Source organism: Sylvia atricapilla, chromosome 20, assembly GCF_009819655.1.
Source record: "Sylvia atricapilla isolate bSylAtr1 chromosome 20, bSylAtr1.pri, whole genome shotgun sequence".
In the NCBI taxonomy this organism is placed as follows: domain Eukaryota; kingdom Metazoa; phylum Chordata; class Aves; order Passeriformes; family Sylviidae; genus Sylvia; species Sylvia atricapilla.
In genome coordinates this window covers 6,182,901-6,196,840 of record NC_089159.1, presented here as the reverse complement: position 1 = coordinate 6,196,840, position 13,940 = coordinate 6,182,901, and the positions used below count along the sequence as shown (strand labels likewise).

The 13,940-nt window shown below is 48.9% G+C and overlaps 1 protein-coding gene across 1 annotated transcript in view; it reads left to right on the top strand.

The window, feature by feature from the left end:
* SLC43A2 (solute carrier family 43 member 2) overlaps window positions 1-13,940 on the top strand; it is a 30,162-nt gene that overhangs the window by 2,241 nt on the left and 13,981 nt on the right. Inside the window, exons 2-6 of the mRNA XM_066333317.1 lie at window positions 4,876-5,065; window positions 6,030-6,085; window positions 6,791-6,867; window positions 12,981-13,073; window positions 13,717-13,850. Of these exons, the coding sequence (XP_066189414.1) occupies window positions 4,876-5,065; window positions 6,030-6,085; window positions 6,791-6,867; window positions 12,981-13,073; window positions 13,717-13,850 (550 nt within the window). The remainder of the gene's footprint in view (window positions 1-4,875; window positions 5,066-6,029; window positions 6,086-6,790; window positions 6,868-12,980; window positions 13,074-13,716; window positions 13,851-13,940) is intronic.

Sequence of the window (13,940 nt, the reverse complement as noted above, 5' to 3'; positions counted from 1 at the left end):
TGTAAGTATTGCAAAGGAAAAAAAAAATAAATAGAATTTTCCTAATGAGCCAAAGGTTCTTGGCAGGGCTTTCGGTTTGTCAGCAAAAGCTCTTGCACTTTGTGATGCTTTCCAATGAGAGGCAAAACTAGACCTTGTCCCTTCTGCAGGCTCTTCTCTGAAGGTAACAGCAGCTGCCCAGAAAATGCTGCAGGTCATGAAGGGCTCCTTGTCTCCCTGTTGAACCCCTCACTTCCCTTGCTTGCCCTTGGCTCCTCATGTTGGATTTTACTCAGCCATTGTACAAATGTGGGGTCCAATGGACTCTTTAACTCAGTCACATGAGGGTGGAGATGGACACCTGGGGGGGAGAAAAAAGTCCAAATTAGCAAATTTTTAGAGCAGTTGTGCAACAGGGCTGGAGTGGGGGTTTGTACCCGTTGGGCCACCTCCTGAGAGGTATGTTTGAAATTCGCTGACAAGGAGCCTGGTAGTAGCACTTTGTTCCCATTTTAATTTTACTACACTACTACTTGGCCTTTAACCAACTGAAGCAGCATCTTTTTATTCGGTGCAAGTGCTGACTCTGCAGTCTTTATCACGGTTCTGGGCCTTATCAGCTCTTGGGGAATTTGATCAGTCCAGGGCCTTCCCTTGCTATGATGTTTCTAGGATCGGGAAGCTGAAGGCTTGGGTCTGAAACAGGCTTTAAAAAAGAAATGTCCTGAACTTGATAATCTGCTCACAAAGAGCAGAGATAAGGGGCACAGAGGGCTTTCCTCTGAGACAGAGCTGCAGAATACCGAAGGGATGATAAGCTAATTCACTTACAGCGAGTTAACGAGCCCTGACGTAGTCATAGGAGGAAGGTGCTGTGTTACAGTTCTTTTCTCTTATTTATCTGAGCTCTGGGTGGGGAGCATTCAGTCTGAAGGTCCCTCACAATCTGGGGAGATATGACAGCTAGGATTTGTGTCAGGGCTGTGCACGTGAGGCTGTAAACAGGAAAAGAATGAAGGTGGTAAATACCAGGTTTGTACAGGAAGCACAGTGTGCTGAGCAGCAGCTGTCGTGGGAAGGTGCTGGCTGAGAACAGCTGCAAAACGAAACCACAGCTGGGGAGTGGAGGCTTGGGACTGGGACTGTGCCTTGGCCATGTGAAGTTTTCAGGGACCCGGAGAGGGGGGTCCTGGAAGGGCAGGAAAACCCGAATAAAATGCTTTTGCAGTGGTACAAAGCAAGAACATCTCCTCCCAGTTCCCAGAAGTATGACACCATCCTGAAAAGAGAAAACATGTTCTTATGTGGGCAGACTGCAGAATCAGTTGTTTGCACATGTCTTTCAGTGTGCTATTTTTTTAAACCAATACTCACAGTTCTTTGCCCTTGATTTCTGTCTTATTTTTTTTCTCTCTTCTTTTTTTTTTTTTTTTTTTTTTTTTTTTTTTTTTTTTTTTTTTTTTTTTTTTCTTCTATAAAAAGGAGAGGAGTAAAATGGGGGTGTGCAGCCTGTGACAGGGCTATTGTCAGGGTGGCTGGGGGTGTCTTGCCTCTTTGACTCAGTCTCATCCATGAAATAAGATGAAAGAAAAGCTGCTCTCTGCCATCTGAGATGGCAGTCACTCCTGGAAAAGGCAGACTCGTTCCTCTGGTAATGTGGTGTGTGTGTGTGTGTGCCTGGGATTTGAAGAGGTCGGTTAAGAGCAGTTAATGATTGACCCTCGAATGGAAACCTGCAGCACTTAATTTGGGAAAAAGGATGGCTTTGAATGTTCCAGCCTGAACAAATCCCAGCAATGATCTTGACAGAAATGATTACCCAGGCAGCCTTCTCCTCCACCTAAGCTGTCATTCTTTAAATAGTAACTTGAACTACTAATTGGGCAGTAGAAATCCTGCTGCTTGTGTGGGGAGTGCTGTAAAAATAGGCAGCAATGTTCTTGTAATTGCTGGTAAAGACCTGTAGCTTCTGCTGGCTCGTCAGTGAGGCAGCAGTGGGTGAACACAGCCTCTGTGCTGCTGCCTTGCCCGGGTGTCACACCTCGTGTGCTGCACGCAGGTGGACTTGGCAAGAGGATTTGGGGAGGGCACCACAGTGGGCACAGAGCCAGCCCTTCCCCAGAGCAGTTTTCCAGATGGAGCCAGGCACGTAGGAGATGTTCCCGGGAGCGCGGCGTGCGCCGATCTGGAACGGGATCTGAGCTGTGATTGAGAGGAAGCTGCTGTTTGCTGTAACCAGGTGCATTAGGTAGGTGAGTAGTTAGGCAGGTTCTCTGCCCATTAAACCCCTCCTAGCTGCATGTCCTGTGCTGCCACTCGCTGTCCTGTGCCAGCGAGCTGCTGGCACCCAAATCCCTGCTGGTGGATGAGACGGCTCTTGGCTGGACCTTGTGCCTGCTGCACACACCTGCAGCCCCTCCAAAGTGTTCTATTTATGGAGGTGGCTCAAAGGATCAGGGGATGTCAGGGTGCCAAGGGCTGCTGGAATCATTTCCATTACGCCTCAGTGGATCTTCTCTTGTTGCTCAGGGGCTGCTTCTATTTTCACAAACAATTTGTATTTCCACATAGCGCTGTTGCCTGGCCCCTCCTTGGAGCTGGCACCGAGCAGCTGTAAACAAGGTGGTTGGTACAGGCTGAAGTTTAGTGTCCCATTCCCAGCCTTCCAGTGTGCAGAGAGGGGCAAAGTTCCTTGCCGTTTCTGGGCTGTGTCATCACCTCATGCACCTCGTCGTGGGAGGGCCAGCAGGTGTGTGCTGTGCGAGCTCCTTGGGGACGTGCAGCAGCTGAACACATCAAAGCATGAACAGGAATTCGTATTCTCCAGCTTTAAAGGCTGAGTATTCCTCTTTGGAGATCTCTTTGTGGGGAGGGTTACCCAGGCTTTAACACGTGCAGCCAGAAGTTACAAGGTCACTGCACTGTTCGTGTCCCTCCACCCTCCTTCCACTCAGCAGCTGAGCCATCTCTGGAGAGTGCTGACACAGGGAAACTGCTACTACTTTGTCAATTCCCCTCCACACTCCTTGTTTTCCCGAGTTTCACCTCTCACCCACATCTGTTTCCTATGAATTTATCTTTGTGGAGAGCCCAAAAGCCTTGATTCTGTGGGTGAAAGCTGCAGAGAGCCTCCCAAAGTCTGTCCAGGACTGATTTCTAAGGATGTGACTCGGGTACCTCAAGCTGCAGTGCTGCCCTCCCTGCAGAAGAGATGCTGCTGGTGGCACATGTGACATTTTGGGGATATTTGTTGCTTACTCTGGCTATCCATGACTAACAGGACAAGAGAAGGGGCAGATTAAGTTATCAGTCAGGAGCACATGGCAGTGGAAAGGAACACAGACGGTTTAAAACCATCTTAGCAAAGATGCTGGTGGGAGCGATGTAAATGGGGAGAAATGCCCCTGCCTTCCCTGGAGTGCTGGGAGGGGACAGAGGCAGCTCCAAGGCCTCAGATATCAGTGCTGGAATTCCTGCTGGTACCTGATGGCAGGAAGGTGGAGCAAGGTTTGTTTGCAGTGGACACAAAGCTGGGAAGGGTGGTTTAGGGCAGCTGGGAGAACCAGGGTGAAACCAGTAACTGTAAAGGGGCTGAAGCTTGGGTAGAAGGAAGGGAGGGGCTGTGTTACCTCCAGAGATAACGCAGAGCAGCCATGGGGATCTCCCCCACCAGCCACAGCAAGCAGTGAATGGGAAGCCACTTGCACATGAGGGATTCCTGCTAATTAACTAAACCAACCAGGGCTTGCTGGGAATCTCCAGCCTCACTTTGTGCTGGTGGTTATGTCGGTGACTTCTCTGTCTGCTCCTCCTTTAGTGTTGAACTTTGTCAGATCAATTATTAAATATGAAGGAGAGTGTTTTATATCACTGGCTTGCAGCAGCAAGAGAGCAAGTGCTTTGTCATAGCAGCAAAGGCTCCAGATGAGTGTTGGGAGGAGGAGAGCACTGGAGCTGTGAGTTAATGGAAGTCTGAAGGCACACAGCTCACTCGAGGAGTGGTGAGCAGCCTTGGGATAGGCATGTAACAGGAGAGTTGACATGAGGCAGTAAAAGGGAACTTCTTTCCTTTCTTTTTTTTTTTTTGTTCTGAACTGGCCTGTTTCTGTCTCGGTTACACAACGTGGGCTCTGTTCAGCGTGGGAGTTTGCATGCAGAGTTCCTCATGTAAGGACAAGACCAGAAAGCTGGGGATATAATTGATCAGTGTGACCTAAACCCATTTTGAAAGAATAGAAAATGCTAATTGCGGGGCAGGAGTTAAAGATGAATCAATCCTTGAAATAAACAGAGAAGGCAGGTGAGCTGCCAGCCCCCCTGGGAACAGGATAGTTAAATCCAGGAAGGATTTTTTAGAGCCAGGGCAGTCAAAGCAGGGTGGCTACTGCAAAGTCATTCTTCATCCTGATGCCTGCAGTGAGGGTAGGAAGCTTTTCATTTGAGCAGGCTGTGTTCAGTGCCAGGCCTTGTCAGCCTGGTGTCTGGAACCAAAATAACTGATTTGGCTGTAGCTGTCGTTAGTTTTGTTAGGGAAAGGATCTCTGAGAACATGACAGCTGTAGATTAGGAGGACCTTATTTTTGTATCCCTTTGGGGTTGGCTGGGTTTAGTCTTCTATAATTGCCAGGCCCTTGCTGCATAGTTGTTTTAATAAATGAATGAATCTCCATCCTTAGGTTTTTACCCTGCTGCTGCATGGGATACCTGTCTCCTGGGTGCTTTTTCCTGCTCAAAGCAGAGCTCATCAGGTTTCCCTCATCCTTCTGCTTCTCCATTTCTCAGTGATTAGAATAAAAACTGGACTGTGGAGGTCGTATGCCCAGCTGGGCTTTTCCCTTCCCTCCTTCCTGCTTCATGCCTCACCCTGACAACACTGTCCTCTCTCACCCCATGCAGAGACCACCACCAACAGCTCTGAGCTGGAGAACAGCACAGATTCAGAGCACAAATGGCCTTCCTGCAACGCCCAGGACGAGATGCTGAACTTGGCCTTCACCATCGGCTCCTTCCTGCTCAGTGCCATCACGCTGCCCTTGGGAATTGTCATGGACAAGTACGGCCCCCGCAAGCTGCGCCTGCTGGGCAGGTGGGTGTGCAGGGCTCCATTCCCACCCTGCCGGGCTGCCCTGGGGGTCCCTGCAGCCTTGGGGAGACTCTGAGGGGACGGGGCTGGGATCTGCACAGGACAGCAGAGCTCTGGGGTGATTTCAGCCAGCACAGTGGATTGCTCCATAAGGGAAGGGCCTGGAACTCCGTGTCCACACTTCAGCTCTGCAGTGCTGCTCTGTGATCCTTGTCCAGATGGAGCCTGGAGGAAGAGCTGGAGTCATTTGTGAGTCAGGGAGGGTAGCTTTCTCCTTGGGCTGGGAGCTATGTCCTGAGAGGCACAAAACCAAGATGTTACATCATTGTTTGCAGGCTGGGGAGTTAACTTGGGGATAAACATGTCCTGTTGCCTTTCCCAGGGCCCTTCTCTTCCACGTGGTGTGTGTTGCTTTCTGCCTTGAACAGTGAGGTTGTCAACTGCTTCTGTCATAGATTAGTGACTAGTGACTCATGGATTAGGGATTAGTGACTTTTGGGATCAGTGGACCCCAGCACTATTTTAACTGTCACAATTTTAATGCAGTGAACTAGATCAGAAACCAAACTGGCCTGTGGGCAGAGTGGGAAAAACAGGGCAAGTCTCTGAGTCAGACCCTACCAGAGAGGAGTTAAGTGCTGGGGCTCAGGACAAAGGCTGCTGCTGCTGCCTTTGGTCACCCTGAGGTGAGGGCTGGGAAAACTGTGCTGGAAAACCAGTGGGAATTTGGGTCCAGACAGAGCTGTGTCAGTGCTGGGAGGAAAGGTTCCTGCCCCAGCCCTTGTGCAAGGCTTGCCTGCAATACTTGTTTGCCACTAATATTTGGGTATTTCCCTGGATTTCTCTTTCCAGATTGCCAGCTTCCCTCTCTCTTACAGCAATTGCCCTGCTGAGGAGGTGGAAGCAGCTGTAATTCAGTGTGGGTAGGGCTGTTTGTGAGAAACTCATGGCTCTGGTTCCCTTTCAGTGCCTGCTTTGCCGTGTCCTGCGTGCTGATCGCGTACGGCGCCAGTAACCCTGACTGTAAGTTGGCATCTTTCTGCTGAGCCGGGAGCACTTCAGGGCTGTGGTTTGGGCTTTTTGGGGAAGCAAAGTTCACACTGTCATCCCCACCTCCTCCAGTGCAGTACTGGGGTCTTGCTGGGGACGCAAGCCAAGCAATCTGCCAGCCTGAGGGAGCCAAGTGGCTCTGGGAAGGGCTGGTGTTTCACAACACCAAGTGGAGAGTGTAGCAAGGGCCAAACGTCTGAGATGCCCAGGTCTCTTAGTTTTGTGTTTGGGCAGGGCCATGTCTTGTAAAGGAGCAATTCCAAATGAGCTCATGCCTTTTCCAGGGTTGGGAAATGGGTGATAGCTCACAATGTGTAATTGGCTTTTTTGCCAGAGGTAGATGGCGTTTGCTCCTCAAGAGCAGATAGTGAGACAACACTTTGGATTGTTTGTTCAAGTAAATCTTCCTTCTGAGACCCATCAGACAAGCCGGATGAGCAAGTCTGATCATTAGAGAAAAGGGACCCTTCCCTCCCATCATGAGCTGTGTCTTGGAGGAGAGCCTCGTGCCTCTCAGTCTGTGTGGCTGGGGACATGGGTGCTGGGTCAGTGTGACACATCCTGAGGGTGTTGATCCACTGAGGTTTTCACATGTCAGGACCAAAGCCCTCAGGGCGCTGTCTCCTTTCCCTCTGCACCCCAGTGGGAGCTGAGGGCAGGTTTTTTTTATTCTTGCAGCTCTGTCTGTGCTGATATTCATTGCCCTGGCTCTGAATGGCTTTGGTGGGATGTGCATGACCTTCACATCGCTCACGGTAAGTTAAGAGTTACTACCTGACTGTTTTATCCTTCACTGTGCCTGTGAGCTGGGCTGGCAGGCAAGAACAGAGTGGATCTTCTGCCTGTGGCTTGAATAGCACGTGTTTGTGTTTGGTACAAAGGGTCAGTCACCCTTGGGAATGAGTCCTTGGTTGTTATTCTAAAGCTTGTTTTCCCCAATCTTTTTTTTTTTTTTTTTTTACCTGCCCTTTTTATCTCAGGTGAAGGTGGGGGGGAAAAAAAAGGAAATGTTTTTGTCTAGGACTCATAATGTGCCTGTACATGCAGTGCTCAGCTGCTTGGCACAGGCTGGATGTGTGTTTGCACTGGATTTAGCATTGACATAGTGCAGGAAGAATCAGCAGGGCACAAACCCTTGCAGCTGGGTATGACCAGCTTTCTGCAAGCTCAGTTTGCATCTCACCCCAGGAACATGGTTCTTCTTGACCACAAAAGGTTTTGCTTTTCAGAAGGGTGAGAGCCCCTCACAGGCTTCCTAAGAAATGCTGAGTTGGGTGTGCACAGCCCACTTGGATGTGCTCAGGATTGTATGGAAAGCTTTGGTCAACAACTGTCAGCTGGATCTCTGCGTTTTGGGGTTCTTTCTGCCTGGAGGCAGAAGCAGTATCATTCTCCAAATAACTGCTTTATTTTCTGCCTCATTACCCTGATTGTTGTCAGTGTGGCTCAAACAGGGCTCAGTGGAAAGTCGCCCAGAAAACAAGCCTGGGAAGCACCGAGTTTATTTATTTTTTTTTTCCCCCTGAGTTGTAGTTGAAAACTTTCAGATTTGAACTGCACTACAGTGAACTGGCTGTTGAAGTAAAACTTCCTGTTAAAGTTACCTCTAATTTAACAGGGCTTAGACACTGGCTGAAGTCCTGAGACCTAAATTTGGCAGAGGCTGGCTTTAGAGAGCACTCTGTGCCCCATGGTTTTGCTGCTGCTGTTGCTTTCATATATTCAAAGCTTTCAGAACTCTCTGTAGATGTTGCTCTCTCCTTCATATGTGGTGTTCTTCACTGGAAGCCTTGGCTGTGACCCCAGGGAGCTGTGGGGCAAATGTCATTCTGCTTCAAATAAAGGCAAGGAGGAGAGGAGCACATCAGTAATGCTGTGGGAGAGGAGAGGATTCCCATCCTGCTGCTGCCAGCATTGATTATTGTCTCTCTGGGTGATTATTAAGGGGTCACAGATTATTTTAGGACCACTGGTGATGATAGGAGTGAGTGAGGGCAGGATAGGGCAGGAATAGATTGGGTGTGCTGTGCTGTGGCTTTTAGCAGCAGAAGTAAGCAAAGCCACTTATTAGTGCCCTCATTAGTGAGCCAGTTCTGCAGTGCCAAGGAAGAGCAGCAGCAGGAAAAAGGTCAGCTCTTCCAAGAGGAGATCCAAGCCTTGAGGAGGTCTGAAGGAGGCAGTGATGTTGTGAGGTCACACAGATGCCTCGGGTGGAGCCCATCCCCTCAGTGTGTTCTGCAAGGAGCTGGGATGGCTTCAGGCCTGACTTCTCCAATCCACGGGCAGGTGTAGCTGCTTGTGCAGCTGCACAGAGGCATTTTGGTACCTGAGGCGTGTGAATGTGATTAAAAATAGCCTAAAGTGGGAGGGAAGCACTTCTTCACCTGCACCAGGCGTAGCTGTGCTGCTGCCTGTTAGAACCAGCTGTGTTTTGGTTGTTGGCAGCTTACAGCTTTATCATTCTGCCTGCAAGCTGCACTTGGTGTGTCAAAAACCATCTTCTGCTGTCCTGGGTGATACTTTGTGGATTCCTTCCAGCTGTGGCCCCTGGAGACAGGCGAGGGAGGGACATTGGGGACAACTCCGTGGCTCGTGGGCTGTGGGAGACCTGGCCTGAATATGCTGTGCTCCACTTTGTGCCCGTGAGGGGTGGGCTGAACACTGAAAGGGGACACTCAAAAGGCCTTTGTAAGGGTGTTCAACACCAAGGAGATGAGCCCTGCTTGTCCCAGTGCCAAGGGAGCTCAGTCTGGCTGCCACAGGCACATACAAGTCACAGCAAGGTGACTCCCTGCTCCTGCCAGCTGCAGGTGACCTGAGGTGCTCCAGGAAATGGGTCAGACCCACTGGTGCAATGGTGCTTGGCCACCTCAGGCAGGTTTTGGTTGCTGCTTTGTGGCAGGGTGTCCCTGAAGCCCAGCTTGTGGGGCTTCAGGTGATCCAAGCTCCTGGGACATGGTGTGATCTGATGGCAGGGACCCTCAGACAGGGATAAAGGGGATCTCCAAGGATTAGAGCCTGGGACAGTGGTGCACAAAGCTTTTGCCTCTTGAGTTTAAAGCCTTTTTCATCAACAAGTCCCCAGGGTATCATGAAAGCACATGGCAAGCTGTGGAGCCAAAACAAGCTGCTGTTCCTGGGTGCCTGGGCTGTGGCTTGGGGAGGAGGGGGCAGCCAGCAAAAACGGTTCCCAGTTCTGGGAACAAGGTCAGGCTGTGCCTGTTGTTAAAATGCAGAGGGGAGATTTCTGCCTCGTGACTTGGTCTTGGCCAATAATAAGTGAAGATTGGAAATGGAAACAGATCTGTGCTGGTGGCTCTGACAGCAACACAGGAATCTGGCGCTGGTTCTGCTCCGAAGCTATTTCATGCAAAGAAATAAACATGTGTGATAAATTACCACAAAGAGCCTTTTATAGATTGTTCTCTGTCCTGTTTTCCTTTCAAAGAATTACAGCTGCTTTCCTCTGATTTTCTGCTGCAAACAGCCCCCTTTAGTCAGAAGAGGGGGAACATCTCTTTGTAGGGAATCTTCTTTGCTTGGAAATATTAGGAGAATTTTGGGCTCTATGAGCTTTTGTTTGTTGGAGAATGGGAACAGGAGTTTCCATGTGCTTTGGGTGAAGGGGGCAGTTTGAGGCTTTCCTGCAGAACTTTTTTTTTAGTGTCTGTCTAACTTCCAAATACACCCCCAATAGGGAAAACAAAGTTTAATTGAACAAAAATACCATTTTCAGTAGTCTAGTTCTCAATGCCTTGATTTTTTTTTTTCTACTGTTCTTTCAAACAGTCCTTGCAAGAGGAGGGAAACAGGATTTGGTAGCAGTGTTGTGCTATCTTCTGTATATGGAATGTCTCCAGGGAAAAGCTGGAAAACAATATAAATTATTATAAACTCACTGTAGGGCAGATGAGAAAAAATCTGCAAGAGGAAATGATTTATTAGTTTAGGATTACAGACCTGAATCAGGGACTCCAGTAAAAAACAGTTACGTGTGGCAACATTCACTGGGTGTCTTTGTGACAGGGCATAAAGCTGATAGTACAATGAGTATTAGTGACCTTTAAACAAGAGGCTTAAGACTCTCTGTCGTCATAGGTCTTGCAGAATTGGAGCTGTCATACCAGAATGGGCAGAAGTTAGTGGAGGAGTCACTTCTGGCCTGCGGGGATGAGATCAGAATGAGGATTAGATCCTTTTTGGTGGCAGAAAAACAAGGCTTACTTGCTCCGTGGCTTGTGTTTTTTGTTGGGTGTTTGGGGTTTTTTTTTAATCCCTCCTCTCTGTGGTTCATTTTTTCCAATGCTTGCTACCATAAAGACAGTATGAAAAATGACTTGGTAAATACTGCATGTTATTTTTGTAGCTGGTCTTTAGATGAGACCTGCAGAGGCACTGCCAGTGCTGGCACTGAGTCTGAGAGGTTTTCTGGTCTTGAAGGGACTTTTCCCCCCTTCATCTCCCCTCTGTCCCTTTCTTCCTTCCAAGTGCTCAGTGTTTGCAGTTTCTGCTTTGATTGGGCTGGATAAGACATTAAATCTCTTCTGCCCAATTTTTTTAAATCTAGCTGCTTGCTCGGTGCCAAATTGGATTTGAGGAAATCTTCAGCCTTTCTAGGACTTCTGTCTCAATCAAGGCACAAGCAGCCTTGGGTTCTCCTGCTCATGGCTGCCTGTTCTGTGTCTCCAGTTGCCCTCAGAGAAGGATACACCTGGAAGTTCCTTGCCTGCTGTATGAAAAAGGCTTTTTGTGGACTCTGGATCTCTGGGGAAAACCAGCCCGAGCCAAGAAGCAGCTGTGTTTATGCAGCTCTTGCCCTGCCCTGAGCTCCCCCAGCAGGAGCAGCAGTTTTGTTGTAATTTCTGGACATTATTTTTAAGGTTTGGGGACGTTTGTGACGAACCAAACACCCATCCTGGTGACAGCGACCAGCCCGTTTTACAACCCTCACATATTCCACTCGGCAGATGATGCGGCTTTTCTGGGAGCGTGTAAATTCAGGCCGAGTGCTTCCAAGAGGAGATTTTATTTTTTTTTTTTTTCCCAGCGCCTGGTAACAGACCTTTGGATCCTTGAGCCGTTTCCTGTCTGCAGCTCCCGGGAGCAGCCTGCTGGCAGCTCTCCCGCATGCGGGGATCGGCAGCGATGGGTGTGGGGATGCTCCGCAGAGCAGCGCAGCCTCTCCTGCCCCCTCCTCCTCCTCCTCCTCCTGGTCCTCTGGGGTTCACGGGCAGCATCAGGCTCAGCACATCCCTTGCTGCTGCTCCCCAGCCCCGGGGTTATGTGAGGACCTGCAGGCTGCAGTGTATAGGAAGCTCTGCAGTGATGATAAACAGCCAGATGGGTCCCGGAGTGCTCCTGTACAGGAATACTTGCCTTGTAAACACGCCGTGACACAAGCCAGATTTGCTTGCCTTATATGCTGTTCCTGGGAAGGATGGGTTTGTTTTTCAGCCCTGTGCAAGGGGGGTGTGATGGCAGCATTTGCTTGCTCTGTTATTCTCAGAATCAGTTTTTGTTCAGCAGCCTCTTTGCACAGAGGAAAGGCTGCCTGTGCTTCCAGTCCTAGAAGGCATCTGCAGTGTCCTGCTTTGAGGCCCTCTGAGGCTGACGTGGTAGTGATGCTCCAGTGGATTTGGGGAGTTAGTGACCCAAAAAAATAAAAAGGAGGTTGGGAGGGAAATCAGGCAGCCTGCAGCGGAATCTCTGCCCATTGACCAGCTTCAGGAGGTATCAGCCCAGCTCTCCACAGCCTGACAACTTCAGGGCTTCTCCCTGTAATTTCCAGGCCAGCATTAGTGAGTGATGGAAACTTGTTCACTTCTGGTTGTTTAGGAAAACAGGGAGTTCTTCCTTTCCCAGGAGAGTAGGAAAGTCTCCCAGTTGTTTCTGCGTTTGGCTCTTGAGTGGAAGCAGGGGCTAGTGAGCCATCCTGGGAGTGATTTTGCTATTCAGGTGGCAGAAGTGGTTGCTGCTGTCTGTCCTTACTGAGAGCTTTGCTTTCCCAACAGATCCTTGCAGAACCAGCCTGGTCTGCTCTCAGCAGTGCCAGCACACCTGATGGGAGCACAGGCACGGAACTGGGGTGGGTGGCAGGGGTTGCAATGTCAGGTGTTGCTTGCTGCAGAGCCCAGTAGCTGTGCTGAGCAGTAAATCCTTGGATATCTGGTGTTGGTGATTCCTTCCCTGCACCTAGCTCTGGGATAGTGTGCTGAGGCATCTGAGCCATCCCAGTGATGCAGAAATGATCAGCAGAGAGAGTCTGCTGCCACAGAAGGAGCTGTGGAGATGGCTAGAAATGGAAATGCAAACAGCAGCACCGTTTGTGCTTGTCTTTGTTCCTTCTTGTTATAACAGGAACTTTCTGGTCTGCTGCAAAGGATTTGGGTGCTGACCCAAGGTGCATAAACAAAGCTGGCAGTTCAAGGTGTTGCAGAGTGTGTTAAGGACTGTATCGTGTGTCTAAAAACCCTTGACAAAAAGGTGATAAATGGAGAAATTTGGCATGTGTTTGTGGGAGAGGAAAAGTGGTGGCTCCAGGTTCGGAGTAAGGAACTCCTAAAGAAAGCACAAGAGCTGGAGCAAATGCTCCTGTGCTAAAGTTGAATGGTGCAAAATATGCTGTCAGTCTGGAAAGAAGCAGCGTCAGTAAGCACATAAATCTTGGAATGCAGACATTGCCTGTCTCTGGAGACACCAGTGCAACCTGCAGAGTAATATCTTGAAGAGCTAAGTCATGCCTAAATAAAACTGGCTGCTTCACATTCTGGTATCCTGGAGAGTTAATCCTAAATGCCATTATCTTCTTGAGAAAGCTTTGTTCCCTTGGCAGCAACCTGTTTCAACTGACTTTTCTCTCTCTCCCTAGCTGCCCAACATGTTTGGTGACCTTCGTTCCACGTTCATTGCTCTGATGATTGGCTCCTATGCTTCCTCTGCTGTGACTTTTCCAGGAATCAAGGTGAGGCTGTGGGATCCAGGCTTGTGACTGGTGGTATTGTTCTGGTGTCTTGCCTCATTTAGCAATAATGTGGCAAGAAAGAGGGACTATTTGCTAAAGCACTTTTTTAGGGATGTGCATTTGCAAGATTCGGTTCCTGTCTGTATTAGAGACTTCCCAAGTGACCCCCTCAAGAATGCAGCAGATAGAAAATTGTTGAAGTGAAAAACTAAAGATGTTTTTTTAGAAAAAGTTGCATTGTTAATCTCTAAGTTGTGCATATATATACATATATTTAATTTTTTAAAATACACATAAGTATATTTTTTTATCTGTGTGATTATCACCAGTGGTTGGGTTTGAACATTATTTATTGCAGGCAAATGGCCCTGAAGGGACATGAGATGGTCACCTGGACTGCCTTCATAGATCACCTGGTTCTGAACCAGGGATGTTTCATTGCAGTCTCAGGTGTGCAGGGAAATTCCTGCTGATTTTCCAACAGGGTCTCTTGTCACAAAATTGGTTTTTGTTACCACTTGACTTTAACTCATTTTAAGTGGATCATGATGTTCTTTCCCCATTCCTCTCAGACTTCACTGCAAGAATATTCAAGCATTTTTCTGCTCCTGTATCCAAACCCCTATTCCTTTGTGATTCCCAGGTTATATATGACTTTGGGGTCTCCTTCATCCTTATTCTGCTTGTCTGGGCCAGCTGTGCAGGACTCGTTTTCCTCAACTGCTTCTTCAACTGGCCCCTGGAGCCTTTCCCAGGACCAGAAGACATGGACTACTCGTAAGTCTCCAGGGCTAATCCCATTCCTAATCCTCTAGGAAGAGCTGGCACAAAGAATTTAGAGGAGTAGACAGGGAACCCTTTGCAAGT